General features: G+C 30.1%; 1 protein-coding gene across 3 annotated transcripts in view; it reads left to right on the top strand.

The window, feature by feature from the left end:
* The window catches only part of LOC113376793 (nuclear factor 1 X-type), a 49,790-nt gene that overhangs the window by 14,949 nt on the left and 11,994 nt on the right, over positions 1–22,847 (top strand). For all 3 annotated transcript variants that reach the window (XM_026616852.1, XM_026616853.1, XM_026616850.1), the window contains 3 exons: positions 21,157–21,340; positions 21,705–21,761; positions 21,937–22,032. In XM_026616852.1, the coding sequence (XP_026472637.1) occupies positions 21,157–21,340; positions 21,705–21,761; positions 21,937–22,032 (337 nt within the window). The remainder of the gene's footprint in view (positions 1–21,156; positions 21,341–21,704; positions 21,762–21,936; positions 22,033–22,847) is intronic.

The raw sequence follows: 22,847 nt of genomic DNA, 5'->3' as shown, positions 1-22,847 counted from the left end.
AGTCCGAAGATCTTTCTGAGTAAATCGAGTGATTTTGGTTTTAGTGCACCGCCACTGCTGGTGGTGCGCAGATATTGATTATGCGCTGTGGCGGCCGAGGCGTCGCGGAATGAGAAGAAGCGCGGCGTGGCGCGATGCGGCAGCCGGCCAAAAAATCACCTACTCTCTAGCCTATATGCTCTACCTACTAGAGTTAGAACTATTGGGCATTTTACTCATATCCTTTCATACATCTTCAAATCGAAGATCCAAATCGTTAGGTCTCATTAGCAATTTCAGTAAGCTCTAGGGGAGCATTTGTTTGAACTAGTAAGATATTTGATGAGATTTTTGTTTATTAATTTCTGGATTATATAGTGGGTCATAATTAATTTTAAAATATATTAGTTTCTTTATGTTACCATTCAGTACCAATTTGACTACATTTTATATGTGTTTATGCAGATATTCTTATATTAATGTATGTAATACCTACAGTCGCTTAAAGTGTCAGTACTTTGTGTGCGGAATTTCCTGCCACACTTGTTATAGATAATCGTTCCATCAATTCACTTTCTATGAATTGTTCTCATCATACCAAGAATTATTAACTTCCCGTAGGGTAAGTTATTTTAATGGGCCGAAAATCGAAATTGAAAATTTCTACATTTCTCGACGTTTTGAAGGTTTCTGAACATTTTGGCATACCTCAGAAAAAATGGATGTGTGTGTGTGTGTATGTATGTATGGATACAAATTTCCAGTCAAGTTTTCGGGCGCACGGATCAATCGATTTGAATGGTTTAAAAAACATTCGATTCCTATCGATAGGGAAATAGCTGATTAGTTTTTGGCAAAAGCAGGTCCAGCCGTTTCGGGGATACGGAGCAAAGAGTGCAGAAAATAGAAATCGACTTTTTGAGAGAACGGAGTATCCGATTTGAATGATCTAAAAAACATTCAATTAGTAATGATTGGGAGAAGTGTTTATTAGTTTTTGGCAAAGGCAGGCCCAGTCATTTCGAAGATACGGAGCTAAATATGTAAAAAATGGCAGTTTTTGAGAAAACTAAGCGTTCGATTTGAATGATTCAAAGAACTTTCTGCTTGCCTTAACAAAATAATTGATTTTGAAAAAAAAATTTTGTTTGATTTTTTTTTTTTTTTTTTAAATTTGTTGTATATCGAAAATAATTCAGATTTTATTTTTAATTCTGACTATAGTTCTAATATACTTTAAACAAATAATTTCAACTTAGCAATTCAGTTTATATAATTCTTATAAATATTAGACAATGTTATAATATTTATAATAATCTATTTGAAAACATTCAGTATTCCTCGATCATTTTGTTACGGTACGGGAAGTTCCAGCAATTTGCCTTAAGGCACGATGACACCCACCCCACTAGTTTATTTTTGTATGATTATCTAACTATTAAATAACATCCTATGTTTTAAAAGATAATCTCAGATATAGGACTATCGGTGCCCACCGCCCACTTTACTACGGTGGCACCCGTACCACACGGAACCCTTCGCGTTACAGTCTAGACACTGGCGCCGAGCGTTTGCTTCCTACACCCCATGCTTCTCGCACACTATGTACGAGTTGCATATTATACAGATCTGAAAGCACAGTATCGAACTTACTCACCGAGACACCAAGGAAATGTTTACAAAACATACTGACACATACTGACTATCTTTCGCACTTCATTTGTAACTTACTAACACGCACTTCATTTGTTACTTACTGATATTAAATAAATATTTACTTCTGTACATGTGTGTATATTAGGGTCGTCCTTAATATGGACATTTTTGAATTTTCTTGCTCCCAAGGGCTCAAATGGTTCCAAATTGATAAAAAACAATTCTCTGAAAGTTTCAGCTCTTAATATTGTTCTTTAGATAGAGCGCAATTCAATCAAAGTTTTGTATAGAAATAGCATGAAAAAAATTTCAAAAATTTTGTACAGCGTCTAATTTTCAATAAAAAATGACACGAATTTTCACTTTTAATTCATTTGTCGCTAAGTTATACGTAAAAACTTTTTTTTTTCATGTTTAAAATTTTTTCCGTGCTATTTCCATGTGAAGTTTGATCGAATTGCGCACTATCTAAAAGTTAATATTAAGAGCTAAAACTTTCAGGGAATTGTTTTTTTTATCAATTTAGAACCATTAGAGCCTTTGGTAGCAAGGAAATTCGAAAATGTCCATATTAAGGACCGCCCTAATGTATATGTAACTTTTTTAAAGTTTATTTTAAAATATATATTAGGATAATAAAATTAATATTCAACTGAATGAAGGCTAGATCTATATAGATCTAAAAACCTCAAATACTTAAGTCAACATCAAATTTAAGATTTCGCACAAAATTAAACTATCTTTGGCCATAATCGAAAAATTATGGATAAAATAAATCTGTCTTTCAAGATGTAAACATGATTCTGGGCATGAAAGATCGTTTCATTAGATTTTGTATTTAATTTGTTTGCGGTACCAGGTTCGATACTCGCTTCGATCAACCTGATGTCAAGTTGCAGTGACAAAAATATAGATAGCATTGAGTTTCCAAATGCAAATAGTCTTTACTCAGCATTGCTGCTTCAATAAAAAATATTACTATTATAAAAACTGTAATAATAAAAATCCATCACATAGAGATAGGACAACAGTTTGGGTTGCCATTTATAGAACAGACGTAATTAAGTCGAAAATCAACAGCTTATAGTACCCTTCCTTAAGTTCTGATCGCTCAAATAATGAAAAAAATTGGTTGCGGTGAGTTTCAGATCGTAACATATAATACTTGCTTAAAAATGCATAAATGCATAAAGTCTTAAAAATGCATAAAATATTTTGCTATTACATTTTTTAGAATTTATTTATCTTATATATAAAAATGGATCGCAAAATGTGTTGGTAAGTACATAACTCAACAACGCCTGGACCAATTTGGCCAATTCTTTTTTTCAAATGTTTGTGATGTCCAAGGATGGTTCTTACGGCGAGAAAAATTTGAATAATCGTCGGGAAAACCCTAAAAACAGCTCTTTTCTTTTTCTCATACAAACGTTTTCTAACTAAAACGTAGAATCAATTTGAGCTTTAATTTTTTTATAATGCGTAAATAAATAAGATGAATTAGAAAATTTGTAAAGGTAAACTGAAGGAAATTGAAGGATTTGTAAAATGGTAAAGAGGAGAACTGGTAGATAGACGAATATGTAGACAAATAAACAGGTTGACAGGTTAATTGGTAGACATGTAGAACGGGATGACAGGTAAATTGGAAAGCAGGTAAATTGATTGACAAGTAAAGTGGTGTATTGATAAACACGTCGATAGATAAATAGGTAAATTGGTAAGCCGGTAAAATGGTAGATTGATTAACAAGTTGATAGGTAAATTCGTAGAAAAATTATTGAATAGGTAAATTGTTGAACAGATAGCAGTAACGTTAAACTAAGTGTAATAAATACATATCTTTGTTCAACTTTTTAATTTAAACTAAATCACGGCAAAGCGTACAGCTAGTAGCGAATAAATATGGCGTTAAAAATTATTTATTTTGGTAAAAAATTGAATTTGAACATTTCCAACATGGAGTTAAGCCGTTGTTTTTGTACATATTTTGTATATGATAGGGTCATATACAAAATATGTACAAAAACAACGGCTTAACTCCATGTTGGAAATGTTCAAATTCAATTTACTCTACTCTAATTGTAAGTATCCTAATTCCTCTTTATCAGATGTTTCATTATAATAATTTAGCATAATAAATTCATCACAATACATACTTTTTTACTAAAATATAGTAGATATTTAACCATTTGAAAAACATCATAAATTCAGTAATAAAGTATGCGAGCAGAACTTTGACTTTGCATCAACGTTTTTTTTCAAAAACGGCTTCACCGATTTCTAAAGTTTACAAGCCATTCAATGTATCTCGACAAGAACTCGCGTTTATTGGTATTGGTTAGTTGAATTTCTAATTCTAGCTTCATACACATTAATAAAATAAAATAAAAACCTTTTTATATGCCAGTATTTGTTATTTACTACAAATTTCTAATTCAAGTAACTTATGTTCAATATCGTATATTATTTAATAACATTATCAATATTTTTGTGTACCTTATATGAATGAGAAATTTGAGAACACTGAATATAATGGTATGGTGGTATACGTCGATAGGTCAATCTGTTTCCTTATTATTAGCAGAAAAGTTCAAGATTACTCGTACACGTTATAGTCAAAAATCCTGAACAGATTTTAAATAAACAGTATGTAAGTCTCAGTTGGGAATCATGCTGATTAGTTTTTGATAAAGATCGGCCGAAACGTTTTTTTGTAATTTATTGTTAAAAAATATATTTTTCACTATTGTAATTAATCTTTCCATATTTATAAAGTTAATGGTTTTAACGATTCTGAAATATTGTGGGTCTACGCTTCGACAAGGAGTTTGATTATAAAAATTTATTGTGTATATATTAGGCGCGTGTTCGTTTTTCGTTCAATAATAAATAATATTTAAATTATTTGTCGAAAGTAATCACGTTTGACAATTTTAGTACAAAATTGAATAATTTGCATTAGTTTTTGACATTATGATGCGTTGCTAATGAATTGGGCTATGTAGTTATTTATGAAGGCGACCAGCTGTAAGCGGAATAGTGTGTTGGAAAGATCTCAAAGAATTTCAAGCAAAAATTTATTGGATTAGTAAAAGCGAAGTTATTGCGTCCGATAAATAGTGGATATTTTGACTAATGATTGAGAACACATTTTCAAAATTCTTGTGGATTATGTAAAAATATTGTATTCTTTCAAGTTGAATATCGTGCTTTTCATATGAATTCAATATCATAGATTTCATTCATAGTATTCCGGGATTATATACTATATCATTCTTTATAACTCATTATTTGTGTCTAAAAATGTTAAAATAATTTTTCATTCTAGCATTCAATACTTACAATTCTAGACTTGAATTGAACGCCGTGGCCTTTGTTTCTGAATATGAAATCGGAAAATTTAACGTTTAAAGCAGACGTTAGCTTTAGGATATATGGGGGTGGCAATTTCTAGAACAGTGTCATTACTGGTAAAGAGAAAAGCTCTTTATGGGTGAAATATCTCTGGTATAAAACGTAAAAGTGCATTATACGGTCATGAGTTATACGTAGCCCGTATTAATGTGATTGCGGCGACTTCTTAATGGGTTTCGAACCTATGAAGTAACCGCCTCCACATATTTTATCTTTTAGCTACACTTCTATAATTTCTAAGGATTTTACCTACTGTAGATCTGAATCTACTACAGCGGCAACTTTTCTCAGCAGTATCGCTAACAAATTTTTCATTCAACTTGTAAAATATTCATGATTGTAAAAGCAACGATTTAATAAGTATGATAATAATAATAATAATTAGATATTGCATAGAAGAAGATTTTTTATTGGTAATATGATATATTAATCTGATAGATTATGATCACTAGACGCAATTAGTAATACTATAAATGATCATAGACTTTATAGAGCTTACCCTAATATTATTTATAATATCAAATGTAGTCCTCTACAGAAACTTTAATCTATAATCTATCTGTTTACAATTATTTTATTTTTTAATATGATCATAATCTACATTTTATTCGAAATATTTAAATAAAAGAATTAGTACAAAATAAAGAATTTATTCATTTATCCTAGCTCTCAAAATTCTAAGCTATAAATTTTTTTTTTTCTCGTAATTTTTGAATTTTTTTCTATGTTATTTGCTATGAATATTAAATATAAATATATCAAAGTTTCTAGTATTATTCAATACCATAAAAAGTTACTATTTCATATTTTAAAAAATTTGCTATCCTGATAATAGCACACATATGATTAGTTCAGCATAATACATTCACACTGTAAAAGATTTACATATTCGCCTGGAGCTTATTATAGTACATGTCATGAATTAAAAATAATTTAATATGAAGACGTTTATTATAATTTGATTTAAATTTAGCCATGAATTAAAAATATTTTAATATGAAAATGTTTATTATAATTTACTTCTTACCATGATCGAAAAAGTTTTGAAACAGTAGTTTTTACTTTGGTTAGATGCGTCAACGGCTGTATGAAAGATTTTATACATATCAATTTGTTGTAAAAAAAATGTAGCGTATATTCGTTGGAAGTTCTAATAATAAGTTTGATTTTCACTTGTTATATATGCACTAACGATTATATACGCGCCAAATATACTCGTATACCACGTAGTACTAATATTAGTTACACATGATTTATATTATATATATATATATATATATATATATATATACAGGGCCGGTCCTGGGGTCCTTAGCGCCCGCATGCAACTTTTTTTCTAGAGCTATCCCCCTATTAATTTTAACTGTTTTAACAGTTTCTCATTAAAATTATATGAATATTTTAATTTTTTTTAAAATTAATTTTTAAATGTATTGGATTTTGTACACAAAAAATTAGATATAATCTAAAAGCGTATAAAATACATTGATTTTAAATTTATTTAGAAAATCAAGGCGATTCGCGGGTTGATTATAATCAAATATTTTTAATTTTTCAATTATTTTTAACTTATGTGCAATATTAATATTTGGGTTTTGAAACATTTTACTTATTTATTATGCGATTTATTCTATTGAGCAAATCATGCCAAGAGAGTTAAAAAAAACTAGCTTTTTATTTTCAATCATAACATATCTCTATATATTTCATCATAACAATCGTATTTGATGTTGGATTTTTTAAATTTTAATTTAATTTAATTTTTCATTATTTACAATATCCAAAATTCGCCTTCCCGACATATTCAGAAATCAGATTGTTTCAATTGTTATTGTGATCATTTTTTAACGTATTTTAGAAGTATTGTCCAAAAATTAGTAAAAAATGCAAAGAAATTACACATTTCTTGAACTATATTGAAAAAAAAATAGTTAATGAATATTAAATTTAGAGTATGGACACCACTAGGTATAAAAAAAACTTTAAGATTTTCGTTCCAAAGTAAATTTTGCTTTTATTTTTCATATTTGTGTCATTTTCATAACCATTTAACATTCTTCTTTAACTTCGTCTTTAACATTCAAAGTTCATCAGATGCGAAACATTTGCAACAAAAAGAAAACTCACAATTCAATTTCTCGGAATAAACATGCTATTTTCTAAGCACTGACTCCCCATTGTTCATTTTCCCGATTATAATTTGTTTATATTTTTTAACAAGTTCTGTTTCAACTAATTATGGATTATTTTCGTGTATGCATTTGCCAACACTTTCACTAAGTTGAAGACAAACGAATAAAATTTATGTTAGGTCTCAAATATTTTTATTCCTATCGTCCATTTTCATATTTGTAACATGATCTATGTAACATTCATGATCTTGAAAACCTGGTATGTTACCTTATTCTTCTATGAAATTTAACTGAATCAGCTTACTGTGTATTTTCAACTGCTCTGCACATGCAATAACGAAAATATGAACGCATCAAAAACGCGTTTAATAACCCATTCAACGGCTTAACACTTTAAATTATGCGCTTTATAAATAGAATAAGACGTTTATAGAATGGTTGAAGTTTCTCTTCAGTGTGTTTCTAGTTTAAAAGCTTTGCAATAACTGCTAGGTCGAGAACTTTATGTAACTACAAGAATATCGTTGATCTATATGATTGATTTTAAAGCATTTCTTTTTCTGTTTTACTTGCTTGATCATCTGTCTACAACAGATGTAAATGTTCAGGAAATAAAAAGGTATAAATCAAAGAACTATATCCAGTGATGGAGTTTACCTACAGTATTATTTAAAGTGCAAAATGAAAAAAATAATAAAAATGGTTTTTATGACTGGACTTAAAATAAGCCATACTCATAATGATACATTATTTCAAATCTTTTGTTATGTATTTGTTCCGTCAACTTTCTTACTGGGTATGTGGATGTTTGTTTAGTCTTTTTCTGTACTTTTGACCATGCGTTTGTATCTTTTCTTTGGTGTAGTTCCAATTGTTTATGGAAAACATTTCTAAATATTTAAATTTTTCTGAAAATGCCAACATTCTTATTCTTAACTAGCTTAAGGCAAATTGCTGGAATCCCTGAAAAATTTTTAGACAACTTTGAAAAAATTAGATTATGAAAATTTTAAAAAAATTGTTGATTTTTAAAAAAAATAAAATTTATTTTTTATGTTTTCAATTTTTCTGAAATTTTTGATTTTTTTCGTAGCTATCGCGCTACGTAGCTGTTTTAGAGACGAAATATAGAATCGCGTAAGTGCTGCATCGCAGTCCTACGGTTAAACATTATAAATCTTGGTATGGAACCCATAGCAATGTAAACAAAATTTGTACTTATTATTGAAATCTCTGAAATAAAATAAAATATCTGAAACTTTAATTCGCATTTAGTAATCATTTTTGACTGCCAAATAGCATTTTTTTACTTTTTTTATTGGATCTTTTAATCTGCTGAACCTACCATCACAAAAATTTAACAGTTTTTCATTCCATCAATATAAGTTAAATGCTTTGAGTAAAGGTGATCAAATCGGACGCTTCGTTTTCTATGAATTACCATTTTTAGCACTTTTTGCCCCGTATCTTTGAAACGGTTATTAGATCTGCGAAATGGTCTATGTAAAATTGTATGTGCACATGCATAAACAAACACACAAATGCATGCATTTTTTAAGATATGCCAAATATGTCAAAATGCAAACTTTATTATTTAAAAAAACAACACAGGAAAGTTGTCAATTGCTCTCTAAAATATGAAAATCAAAAAGAAAAGTCTACTATTACTTGATTACTTCGTATAATGTTTTAGAATCCATATTATGTAAATTGTAAAATATTGTACTCTAATTACGGTTGGTGTTGAATGGATCTTTCTTTGCCGAAATCAGATAATAAGTAACATTTTGTATCTTCCTTCTTATCTTCCTATCTTCCTATTAAATTATATTACTGTACGATTCGATTTGTAAGGGCAGACTTCTTTAATTTTTGTCTCGACACAGTTATGTTGTATGTTATATTTATCAAACAATATTTATTTCATACGAACCGTTCGCAACAAAACTAAAAAAAAATCGCGTAAAGTTTGAGAAATGAACGATGTTAACCCCGGAACCGGGAACATATTTTCTGGAGCGTTCGTGCCTCGTCTCTAATAAAGTGCTCGGAATCAGCAATAGAAGAATTGAGAATTCAGTGTGTGTCAATGTGCGGTATGTTTGCTGGATATTCGCGTTTCGCGGGCGGGTGCCGACATCGATTCGGCAAAGCGGCGCGGCGGCGTCGCATAGTCCCAGCCTCGGGAGAAAGAGATTCAATACAGGGACGCATCTTGCCTTAAGGCAAATTGCTGGGACTTCATGTACCAAATATAGCTTTATTATTTTTTGAAAACTTTGAAAAATTAGTGGGGCGCATGGCATCGTGCCTTAAGGCAAATTGCTGGAATTTCCCGTACCAAAAATTTTTATTTTTTTAAAAACGATTAACATTTTTAAAAAAAATTTAATTCGAAAAAATTAGATTAGATTATTAGAGAAACTATAAATTTGACAAAAAATTACTTTGTTTTGAAAAAAAAAATTTTTTTTTTGAAAACAAATTTTTTTTGAAAAAAAAATGTTTTCTTCATTTTGACATATTTTGAAAATTTTGAACTTTTTTTTTCAAAGCAATCGTACTGCTTGAACTGCATAGAGACGAAATGTCAAAGCGCGTAAGTGCCGCGCCGCCGTCTAACGGATAAGCATTGGTACGGAACCTATAGAAATGTGAAAAAATTTTATACTTATTATTAAAATTTCTATAAAATATCTAATAATTTGATGTGCATATGTCTAATGATCATTTTTGACCGCCAAATGGCATTTTTTTTTACTTTTTTCATTAGATCTCCGAAACCGCTAGACTTGCCTTCATGAAAATTTGATCAATTCTTTATCCTGTCAATACAAGTAAAATGTTTTTTGAATTATTAAAATCGGACGCTCCGTTCTCTTGAAAACTGAGTTACCATTTTTGGCACTTTTTGCCCCGTATCCTCGGAACGGCTAGACCTGCCTTTGCCAAGAACTAATCAGCACGTCTCCTTTTCAATACGAATCGAATGTTTTTTTAATTATTCAAATCCGTTGATCGGTGTTCCCGAAATCGTCGACGAAAATTTGTATCCGCACACATATACACACACACATACATCCATTTTTTCTAAAGGTATACCAAAATATTCAGAAACCTTTGAAACGTAAAGATATATAAAAATTTTCATTTTCGATTTTTTTGTGATTACTATAACTTGCCATACGGGAAGTTAAAAATAGTTTTTTTTGAAAAATTTGATTTTTTATAAAAACATGATTTTTTTGATAAATTAGGTTTTTTTATTATATTTTGAGTTTTTTTTTAAAATTTTGAACTTTTTATTAAAGCAATCGTGCTACATAGCTTTTCAGACATAAGTATCAAAGCGCGTAAGCGCCGCGTGGCAGACTAACGGATAAATATTGGTAAGGAACCCATAGAAATTAGAACTAAATTTGTACTTATTATCCCCATAAAATATCTGATAATTTGATGTGCATATGTCCAAAAATTATTTTTGATCGCAAAATGGCATTTGTTTTTACTTTTTTTGGATCTCCGAAACTGGTGGATCTGCTATTCCAAAAACTTAATCAGTTTTCCATTTCAACAATGCAAATAAAAAGTGTTTTGAATCATTCGAATTGGACGCTCCCTTCTCTCAAAAACTAATTTGCCATTATTTGGACTTTTTGCTCCGTATCTTCGAAACGACTGGATCTGCCTCTGCCAAAAACTAATCAGCACGTCTCTCTATCAATACGACTTGAATGTTTTTTAAATTATTCTAATCGGTTGATCCGTGTTTCAGAAATCGTGAACAAAAATTTGTATCTTTGAAATGGCTGGATCTGCCTTTGCCAAAAACTAATCAGCACGTTTACCCTTCAATACGAATTGAATATTTTTTTAACTTCCCGTAGGGTAGTTATAGCAATGGGCCCAAAATCGAAAATGAAAATGTTTGCATGCTCGACGTTTTGAAGGTTTCTGAACGTTTTGGCACACTTCAGAAAAAATCCACATTTTTTCGTCCACGTTTTCAGGCGCAGGGATCAACCGATTTGAATGGTTTAAAAAACATTCAATTCCTATTGATAGGGAGATGTGCTGATTAGTTTTTGGCAAAGGCAGGTCCAGCCATTATGGAGGTACGGAGCAAAGAGTGCAGAATCCAGTTTTTGAGAGAACGGAGCATGCTATTTGAATGATTTAAAAAATATTCAATTTAAAATGATTTGGAGAAGAGGTTATTAGTTTTTGGCAAATGCACGCCCCGTCATTTCAAAGATACAGAGCTATATATGCAGTTTTTGAGAGAACTAAGCGTCCGATTTGAACTTTCAAGGAACTTTCTGCTTGTTTCAACAAAATAATTGCTTTTGAAAAATTGTTTTTTTTTTCAAACTTTTTTTTGTATAATATTGAAAATAATTCAGATTTTAATTTTAATTCTGACTAAAGTTCTAATATACTTTAAACCAATAATTTCAACTTTGCAATTTTGTTTATATAATTCTTATAAATATTACACAATGTTACAGTATTTATAATAATCTATTTAAAAATATTTAATATTTCTCGAACATTTTGTTACGGTACGGGAAGTTCCAGCAATTTGCCTTACGGCACGATGCCATGCACCCCACTAGTTTTTAATGATTGTAATCGGTTGGTCCGTGTTCCAGAAATCGTCGAAAAAAATTTATGACCGCGCACACACCACATATTTTTTCTAAGATTTATCAAAATGTTCATAAACTTTTGAAACGTAAAACTATATAACAATTTTCATTTTCCTTTTTTTGCAATTACTATAACTTACCCTGCAGGAAGTTAATAATTGTAAAAACCAAAGAAGACTTCATCGTAATGTATATTACACAAGTTGTTAGATTTTAATTATTAATTGCATATCAATAAATCAATTACATTCAACTTCAATTATTTATATTATTTTGATTTTAATGCTTAACGTTTGAATTTGGGAACAATTTATTGGAACGTATCTATAAATTCTGACTTCTTGGCAGTTGATAACAAACCGTTTAATCGATATACTTTATGACTAAAGTGTCATACAATTCGTAAACTTCGTGGCCAAGACACTATAAAACATGAACTGATGTTTTCATTTCAGTGATGGTTTTTCAATGTATTTCAGAGTGTCAATATCAATCATTGTCATTCACTTCAATGATCCTTGGCACTTATGAAATCACCAAATTCGAAAAAAATTTTTTTTTCGAAAAGTTTAATAACACAAATAATTAAATTTCTTTGTATGTACTTCCATAACTTACTTGGATTCTAATTTGTTACAGCGTATTGGTCTAGAACAATATTAATTATAGTTTATTATATTTTGTCTGTGAATTATTAAATATACCATATTTTAATAATTTGTAATAAGAGTAATCGATTATTTAATTTGCTAGCACTATAATAACTTTTCATGAAATTAGTCATTATACAATGATTTTGTTGAGCACATCGGCGGCTTACCATATACTTCAAATATTTCAAAAAAAATTGTTGCTGTAGGATTTCTAATAAGTCAAAAAAATAACGTATTTTTATGACTTTTACTTACTTTGTATGTATTATTGTTTACACTTTTTTACGCTCAAAGTATGCGCGCCGAAGGCAGTCTAAAATTTCTAATTCTTAAATTAAATTCAAATGTATGCTATTAATGAGAATGCAAACAAGCTGTCAGGATGCACCATTTAAATTGCTACTTTAATGATTTTAATAAAAGTAATACTTTTTAACTTCCCTTAGGGTAAGTTATAGTTATCTTGAAAAAATCGAAAATGAAAATTTTTATATATCTTTACGTTCCAAAGGTTTCTGAACATTTTGGCATACTTCAGAAAAAATGGATGAATGTGTGTGTGTTCGGAAACAAATTTTCGTCTACGATTTCCGGAACATTCAAAAAACAATCGAGGAGACGTGCTGATTAAATTTTGCCAAAGGCGGTTCCAGCCATATCGAAGATACGGGGCTATAAGTGCCACAATTAGTAATTTAGTTTTTGAGATAACGGAGTGTCAGATTGAACGACTATTTTATTTTGTATACATTATTACATTTTATTTGTATAAACGGAATGAAGAATTGATCGAATTTTTGGGAAGGCTGGGAAGTAAAAATAGTCATTTGACTGTTAAAAATGATCATACACATATGCACATCAAATCAGATATTTTATAGAAATTTTAATAATAAGTACATATTTTGTTTATATTTCTATGAGTTCCGTACCAATGTTTTTACATTAGACCAGGACGCGGCGCTTACTTTCTTCGATATTTCGTCTATAACAAATTTTAGTGTTATTAACACATATAAGTTCAAGATTTTCAAAAAATTTCAAGATATAAAAAAATCTTATTTTTCAAGAAGTTTTCTTTCAAAAACTTCAAAATTCAATAAAAAAATTTTCAAAGATTTTCAAAAATTTTAAAGCTTTTTTAAACATTTTTCATACGGAAAGTTCCAGCAATTTGCTTTAAGGCACGATGTTATGCACCACTAGTTTAACTATTTTTTACTTATTTAAAAAACTGCAAATCTACAAAAATATCTGAAGACATAATAATAAAATCCTCAGCCCTAAGTTTCTTTTATACTACCATAAACATGTTCGAATATTTGAGCATTGTTGTCATTATGAAGTTTGTATCGAAAAGCATCGTTACGAGCATGACAAAACAGTAACATTTTCTCGAAATGTTCTACTTATTCATTCAAAACATGTCTCCATAAAAATATTAACCAACTATATCGTACTAAAATTGACTTTTCTGTCTTCCATCCGCTCGTTATGACGCGACAAAGTCTGCGGTAGCTCCAGCGAGCGGCAGCGATTTCGGCACGCGTGGAATAAATGCTAGTCGTGAACTGGGTCAAGTTATTTTCACTATTATCTACATCTTGAACCCTCTCATATCCAGAGACGAAATATGGTCCTACGCTTTGCTATCTTTGAAAATTAGAGGAGGCTGGAGTACAATATTCAACTTTCTGTAGTTAAGTTCAGTTGTAGGCTCGTGGTGCATGGCCTCGTGCCTTGAACCAGTCTAACGGTTAAACATTATAAATCTGGGTACGAAACCCATAGAAATGCAATCAACATTTGTTCTTATTATTAAAATCTATATAAAATATCTGATAATTTGATGTGTATTTGTCTAATAATCATTTTTGACCGTCATATAGCATTTTTTTACTTCTTTCATTTTATTTCTAAAACCGCGAGACCTGTCTTCCTAAAAAATAACCAGTTGTTACAAGCAAAATGTTTTTTGAATCATTCAAATCGAAAGCTCTGTTCTCTCAAAAACTAAATTACTATTTTTGTACATATATTATTTGACATATCTTTAAAAATTAACATACAGTAGAACCTCGATTATCCGGACCTCAGTTATACGGTTATTCGCGATTATCCGAACTACCAACTGCGACAGAGTTATATGTATGTACATACCTACATTTCGTATTTTAGCACGATTTATGCTGTAGTTTAGTACATGTATGTAATGTAATCTAAGAAAATATATATGTACATACATAAGGAAATGTTAATTTTTTATTAAACATTGATTTTCGTTGATATCTATGTATGTATTTGTTATTTTTGATAAATACACATCATTATTCTTCATACATTGGATTATGCGGATTTTCGATTATCCGGATGCCTATCGATAACAATTAGTCCGGTTAATCGAGATTCTACTGTATGTATAAGTGTAGTAAAATTAATCTTTACATATATGTGGTTCATATGGATATGTGGATATAATTTTACCACGTTTTATATCTTTGAAGAACGTATTAACTAGGTTTCATACAAAAACCGACATTTTAGAAAACCGGTTTTCGAATAGTATTGTTTTTCAAAAAAAAAAAAAAACGGTTTCGACAGGTACCATAATAACTATTTGCTCGAATAAATTGAACAAAATATTTTAACAAAAAAATGCAAAGGATTAAAAGCAATATTTGACTGAAATTATTTACTATTAAATTGTATTAGTAATAGTTTTTATATGCAATTTAGTAGAACAAAAAAATAATAATTGACCAGCATTAAATAACTTCATAAACAATTATTTGTTGTTTATGCATATTTTTATATATAAAAAAACAAATATTTTTATAATAGTGAAACGAAGGATTATACTATCGATCAAAAACAGTATTTTTATCAATATGGTACATTTGGCTATAACTGTTAATTTATTTCAAGTATTATTCATACATTAAATACCGATATTTTCTATAAAAAACGGTTTTCGAGTTTCGATAAGAATAATTTCAGAAGACAGGTCTAGTCTGGTTTCCTAATTTCGGGAAGAACAATTTTCGATTTTAGAAGACAGGTTCAGTTAAGCAAAGACAGATTCAGCTGTTTTTTAAGTAATTAAAAATGGATCCATGTTTTTTACTGATTTTTTTAGATACTAGAATAAGAAATAAATTTCATGTTTACGATTTTAACAATTTGAGTGAATTTAGACAATTCAAAAATGATTTTTGAATTGTCAAAAATAAATTGAAGATACATTGCACAAAGCAAAAATCAATTCTAGAAGAATATCAATGTATCAATGTTATTTGAAAAAAATTCAATTCTTTTATTTTAACGTTTTGATATGGGATGTATCCTTCTTAACGGTCTTAACTGAACATTTTATAATATAAATTTGTATATATATATGTGTGTGTGTGTGAGTGTGTGTGTGTATTATAGTATAATCTTATGGAGGATAGATCGTATCCATCTTGAAGAAAACCGTTCAAGTACTTAGAAATATTAAATTTGTGTAAAGTTATCTTTATATTTACGAAGTTTGATTTTATTTTATGGTTATATCTTATCGTTGTGGATTGGCAGCTATAACTATAACTATGACTATAACTATAAAAAGGAAAACTTATTGCATACTGAAAACTAATCGTGGATATGGGAATATATAAAAGCAAGCGAGAATTTTAAACATAAGCATAAATCTTAACACAACTATATCGTACTAAATCTGATTTTCACGTTTAAAATAAAATTGTTAGTCAAGGACCCCCTGTTTCCGTTAACGTTGTCGCACGATCTTTGTTATATACTCCACTTTGCAAAAACAATGCTCCCGCCAATCGGACTATGCGAATAAACCGTGAGTGGTTTGAAAATGGCTACGGACGATGCTAAATATACGAAATTTCCCGCGGAGAGGATCGTTTGGTTTATGGTAAAACCGAGGGATTGTAAACAAGAAGCGCAATTTGGTAATTTCAACGGACGCTGCTGTATTATATTCTGAGCTGCGTAGGAACAATACCACGGACATTCTTGCTACTGCTAATACAAAACTAATTTTTTAGGCAGTGCCGCCTAAAGGATCTCATTTTTCAGATTTCAATTATTGCTGTAAGAATTTTATCTAAAATAAATAGAGAAAAGACACTTGAAAATGATATACTGTTAGGCTTCTTGAGACATCAGTTGCTCCATAATTTTTTAATTAAATATATAATTTTTTATATATTTATTAAAAAATCTTTTGTTTGTTAGAGGCTGTTCATGTATTACGTAAGCACTATAGGGGGGCGGGGGGGTTGTTGATTTGCTTATTTTGGGTTGACATGGGGGACAGGGGAGTCTGGATGATGATTACGTCATAGGTAGTATTTTTATTTTTTTACATTAATTGCAAAATGTTTACGTAAGCATGGGGGTAGGGGGTAAGAGCTTTGCTTACTTTTGCTGACGAGGGGGATGGGGGGGGTAAATAATTGTAATAAATCTGCTTACGTAATTACAAAATTATACATTAGAAAAAAAATAGAGTAAAGTTTCTAACCGATCATAGTATATCATTTAACCGAGTAATTGCAAGTGTTTCAGTTAGTAGAAAGTACTTTTCATAGCCTTCGTGTAATAATTATATCAATAGTTCACGCGTTATAATACCGGTGACCGGGACAGTTCCGAATTTTCACCTTGTGTCCCGGGTTTTTTGAGAGCATTATTTGTCCCGGATTGCCCCGGGTTTTTAAAAAGTATAGGCTTAAATTGAATCTTTGCTCTTATTTGATCATAAAATTACTAACTCATTAAATATCTGGAAGCGTTTTGTACAAAGAGTATGCTCATATGAAACAATACGTTATGAATGAATAAATTGCGGAATACAAATTCCGAAGGTGGGTTAAAACAGCCTCTCACATTAATAATTCTGACAAAAATTAACAAATATTATGAAAGATTTTGACTGCTGCCTGGCATAAGAGCTATTTTTTTTTTCAAAATAATTATAAAGAAAGATAAACAGAATTTTAGAAAAAGCTTAAAAGCGAAAAATGTAATATAAGATGTAACATATAATTAAATAATAAAAGTCAGTAATTCTGATAAAAAAAGAGATTTATTGAAAAAAAAAATTATTGCATTCTTAAATAGTATTTAATAATTTAAAAATATTAAGTTTAATATTGTCACCTTAGTTATAATATGTAATTAAAGATCGTGCAAACTATAAAATCATTAGGGAAAGCGCGGACGAAATGACATTGTGTTTTGTTTTTAATGATATTTATTCATACGATGATATTATAACCAATTTCAATCGTTTTTACTTATCTTTGGTTCATTGAATACCTGTAAGTTTTTTTTTTTGTAAAATACAGCAGTAATTTACCTGCACATTTTTAGATATCTAATTGCAAACATGGTCAATGGCAATGGGGAATAAATATGTTTGCAAATTACTGCTGAATTATACAAAAAAACTCAATAGATTATTTAATTGAAGCTCAATAGTCATTTGGTGAAAAAGGTCAGGAAACAACAACAACATTTTTAATATTATGCGGATGAAATACACTATTGGGAATTTTGTCGTTTTTTTTATTTTCTTTCTAATTTTTTGCCATTTGACCTCCAATTTTGACTTTAGATTCGTGTTCAGCGGTAAAAACTACAATGAAAAATATATGCCGCATACCCAATACAGACAACTTTTTGTGTACTGTACTGAACTAATAATTTTTTTAAAAAAATTACTGTTTTTTATGTTCCAAATGAGACATATATTGGCAATTTCTGCATAATACAGCTTACTGTATTATTATTATTAATATGTTTAGCAAAATTTTCTTTCTGTCATAAAATTTTATACTTTCATATTAGACTTGTTTTAACATTATATTATATAGACAAATATCGCATTATTTTTTATAACATTCCGGAGCTGTTTTACTAATAGAATTTACAACTGATCAATTCCGTCCCACTGTATGACCATCCAATCTGCTGTATATAAATAGTAAGAAACGACTCGTGTTACTCTCCGAAATTGAGACAAACGCATATCTTCCGACTTTATACAAAAACTATATTTTGAATCTATTATAAAAAGTTGTTCGAATATTTTTGCATCGATTTATTTTTATGCTTTTCGAACTGATCAGAAATTTAGCAAAAAAGACCTATTATATACAGAATCCATAATTGAAACAAATATTTGTGCGGACATTTGCATATTTCAGATATATTTTTATGTAAAGCATTATAATATGGTTTCTGAATACATTTTCAAATTATTCTCAACAAAAGTTATAGACTGAGAGAGAATGCAATTTGAACTGAAGCGAGTTCAAAATATATTACTATATTATAACTTGATACACAGTTTGTACTATACATTTGTAAATAATGTTTGTCTTATTAGTTTATTTACTGTAAAGAGCCCGTCTTGGTGTATTTGTTAAGAACTTGGGTTAGCGTAAACTAGTCCTGACTTTGATCCCAACTTGGGTTAGCTCGACATCAGGCGGCATGATATCATAAAACATGAGGCAATGGATCTCAAATATAGTCTAACTCTAAAGTGAAAAAAATGCCTTTGTGGGTAAATCTGCATACAAAAATATGAATTTAAAACTACTATTAAGTATCTATAGTTATAAGTCACATCCAGGATAAGACAACTGAATATTGAAATTAATTATTTTTATTAGTTAGTTGTTTTGTATAGTCGTTACATTATTCATAAGAAAAACAGAACCATATTATTAACATTACTAATGTAAGATAAGTTATAGTAATCGCAAAAAATCAAAAATGAAAATTTTTATACATTTTTACGTTTCAAGAGTTCCTGAACATTCTGGCATACCGTTGAAAAATGTATGTATGTGTGTGTGAATGTTTTCGGATACAAAGTTTTGTCGATGATTTTGGGAACACGGATCAACTGATTTGAATAACTCAAAAAGCATTCGATTCCTCTTAATGGGGAGACGTGCGATCAGTTTTTGGCAAAGGCAGGTCCACCCGGTTCCAAGATACAAGGCAAGAAGTGCCAAAAATGGTAAATCAGTTTTTGAGAGAACGGAGCGTCCGATTTGAATGATTCGAATTCCATTTGTATTGACGAAACGAAGAACTGATTAAATTTTTATGAAGACAGATCGAGATGTTTCAAAGATCCAATGAAAAAAATTAAAAATATTGCCATTTGGCGGTCAAAAATGATCATCAGACTAATACACATCAAATTATTTTATAGAAATTTTAATAATAAGTTTAAACTTGTTTATATTTTTATGGGTTCTGTACCAATGTTTATACAAAAAAGTCAAATTTACTCAAAAGTAAAATTTCAAAATTCTCAAAATTCAATTTTTTTCAAAGTTCTCAAAAAAATTTAAATTTTTTTAAAAAGAAATCATTTTCAGTGCGAAGTTTCAGCAATTTGCCTTAAACCACGATACCATGCACCACTAGTTAACTTCCCGTAGGGAAAGTTATAGTAATCGCAAAAAAATCGAAAATGAAAATTTTTATATATCTTTACGTTTCAAAGGTTTCTGAACATTTTGGCATACCTTAGAAAAAATGGATGTATGTTTTTTTTTTTTTTTTTTTTTTTTTGTATAGCGAAGGAAATGCTTTTATGCATCCCAGACCGGTCTTCTGTCTGGGTATGTCGGACTCGATACCGCCCTGGTATAATACCGACTAAAACCTCCGCTTTGCCCCTGCCTCTGGTCCCCACGGAAACCGCCGCTAGGCATTACTTCGTGGGGGAGGATCTAGAATGTTACAATTCTTAACTTGTTATAAACAATGTTATAATTCATAAACATTTTACATTTTTTTGGATGTATGTGTGTGTGTGTGTGTGTGTGTATGTATGTATGTACGTACGTACGTGTGTGTATGTATGTGCGGATACAAATTTTGGTCGACGATTTCGGGAACACGGATCAACCGATTTGAATAATTCAAAAAACATTCGATTCGTATTGATAAGGAGACGTGCTGATTAGTTTTTGGCGAAGGCAGGTCTAGCCGTTCCGAAGATACAGGGCAAAAAGTGCCGAAAACGGTAACTCAGTTTTTAAGAGAACGAAGCGTCCGATTTAAATAATTCAAAAAACATTTCACTTGTATTGACAAGATGAAGAATCAATAAAATTCATAAAGGTAGGTCTAGCGGTTTCGGAGATTTGGAGGAAAAATTAAAAAAATTAGCCATTTGGCGGTCAAAAATGATCATTAGACATATGCACATCAAATTGTCAGATATTTTATAGAGATTTTGACAATAAGTATACATTTTGTTAACATTCCTATGGGTTCCGTACCAATGCTTATGCGTTAGACAGCGACGCGGCGCTTACGCGCTTTATATTTTGTCCCTATGCAGTTAAATCAGTACGATTGCTTTAAAAAAAAAGTTCAGATCTTCCACAATATGTCAAAATAAAAAAAAAAAAATTTTTGTCCATATATATAGTTTCTCAAAAATCTTATTTTTTCAAAGTACATTTTTTTCAAAAATGTTAATCGTTTTTAAAAAATTAATAATTTTTGGTACGGGAAGTTCCGGCAATTTGCCTTAAGGCACGATGCCTTAATTGCCTTAAGACAGAATTCCACTTACGGCTAGTTTTATTTAAGACTAAACGTTAAAATTATGTAATTTCGTAGGTTTGGCGGTTAGATTTGGTCATGGTGATACTATTCAAGGCGATACCGCTGGAGAGCACGGATGGCGAACGATTGGAGAAGAACTCGGATTGCTCGCAGCCGGGACTATGCGTCAATCCTTATCACATCAACGTATCCGTACGAGAACTAGACTTATATTTAGCTAATTTCATCAATAGTCATGGTAAGAATGCATATACTGTATGTTACAATATTTATAAGCGTCGCAAATCAAAAGGGTTAAAAAATGTCAATGTTTATTGATTTTGAGCATTTCATGTGAATATTGCGAAACACCCGCTCGGCTCAAAAATTGATAATAAATAAATTCGAATTGTGTTATGCAAATATTGCATGATCTAAATAAAATAATTATTATTTTTATGCGAAGAAATAAATTTTAACAAAACTATGCAATCAGTGAATATTGTAAAAATGATTTGAACCGCATATACTGTTGTCAGAAATATAATGGTTCTCGTTACATACATATTATTTATATTTAATAGAAATGCGTGGCATCAAAGATTTTTTGCATATATTTGCAGATACGTTAAGTGGTTCTTGTTACAATAGCAAAAAGGAAGAAGAGCGTAAACATAAGGGTGAGTTAATTGTTCATTAAAATAGTGAAAATAATTTAAAACTAATTTTCTAGTATATTCGCTAAACATACTGCCGTTTCACATTTTCCAATAAAAAGTAACTTATATAAACTATATATATGAAATTTCATGATAATCGTCAATATCATGATCTCACAGAATTGATAATTTGCAGCTTACGCGCACAATCCGTATAACGGTGTGATATGCAACGACATAATATTAGCGACTGGCGTTTTCTCGTCAAGGGAACTCTGGAAGCTATCCAAAGGTATCGTATCAGCACAAATTTCATACACCACATAATAGATATAACTAATTTACGGCCCACGGTGAGGGGTGGACTGGTCATTGCCTTTAGCGAACACCTTTTGACCTATTTTATTGGGTCATTGTGACCTACATTAAAACGATATACGATGCAACGCGGAGAACAATTTTGCTTTTGTGCTGTGGTGCATTAATATCGGCGCTATGACTAAATTCTGCGTAGACCAGTCCACCCCGCTTTGTCTTTGCAATATAGGAATATGATATATATGCTTGGAATTTGATAAAAGAGCAAAAAATTCAAATGAAAACTATTTTAATATATATATATATATATATATATATATTATTTTATTAGTTATTTATTATAACTAAATATGAGATGTATTTGCTCTACTTAAAACCAAATGGTTTGCATCTATTACATATAGTTGAACACAGATTGAGAGATAAATATCTTGTTTCTATGGCAAAAATATTTCTTATTCAATACTAAACCGGGAAAATTGTAATTTAATTTATCGAAATGTTAAATTTGTAGAAACCATTAAATTTATTAACTAGATAAATATCAGTATAAGATACCTACAAATTATTTTACGTCTATTTTGGAATGTGTGATTGATTTCTATTTTTTGTTCACAATTTTCCGAAGGCTAAATATGAATATTCACTTAAGCTATTACCTAACGTGTTTCTTAATGAAACATTGATTTTAACCCTCCGTCGGTCGGCGTGGTCTGGCCAGACTTTTTTCGACTTCAATTAAAAATAAAAATACTTCTAGTAATCCTATCGATTCGAAATTTCTTGACT

Source organism: Ctenocephalides felis, unplaced genomic scaffold (genome assembly GCF_003426905.1).
Source record: "Ctenocephalides felis isolate EL2017-DRISC unplaced genomic scaffold, ASM342690v1 CF-g0.4_SCAFFOLD_01886, whole genome shotgun sequence".
Classification (NCBI taxonomy): Eukaryota; Metazoa; Arthropoda; class Insecta; order Siphonaptera; family Pulicidae; genus Ctenocephalides; species Ctenocephalides felis.
Note: the sequence above shows the minus strand (reverse complement) of the source record. Positions and strands in the feature narration are given on the sequence as shown.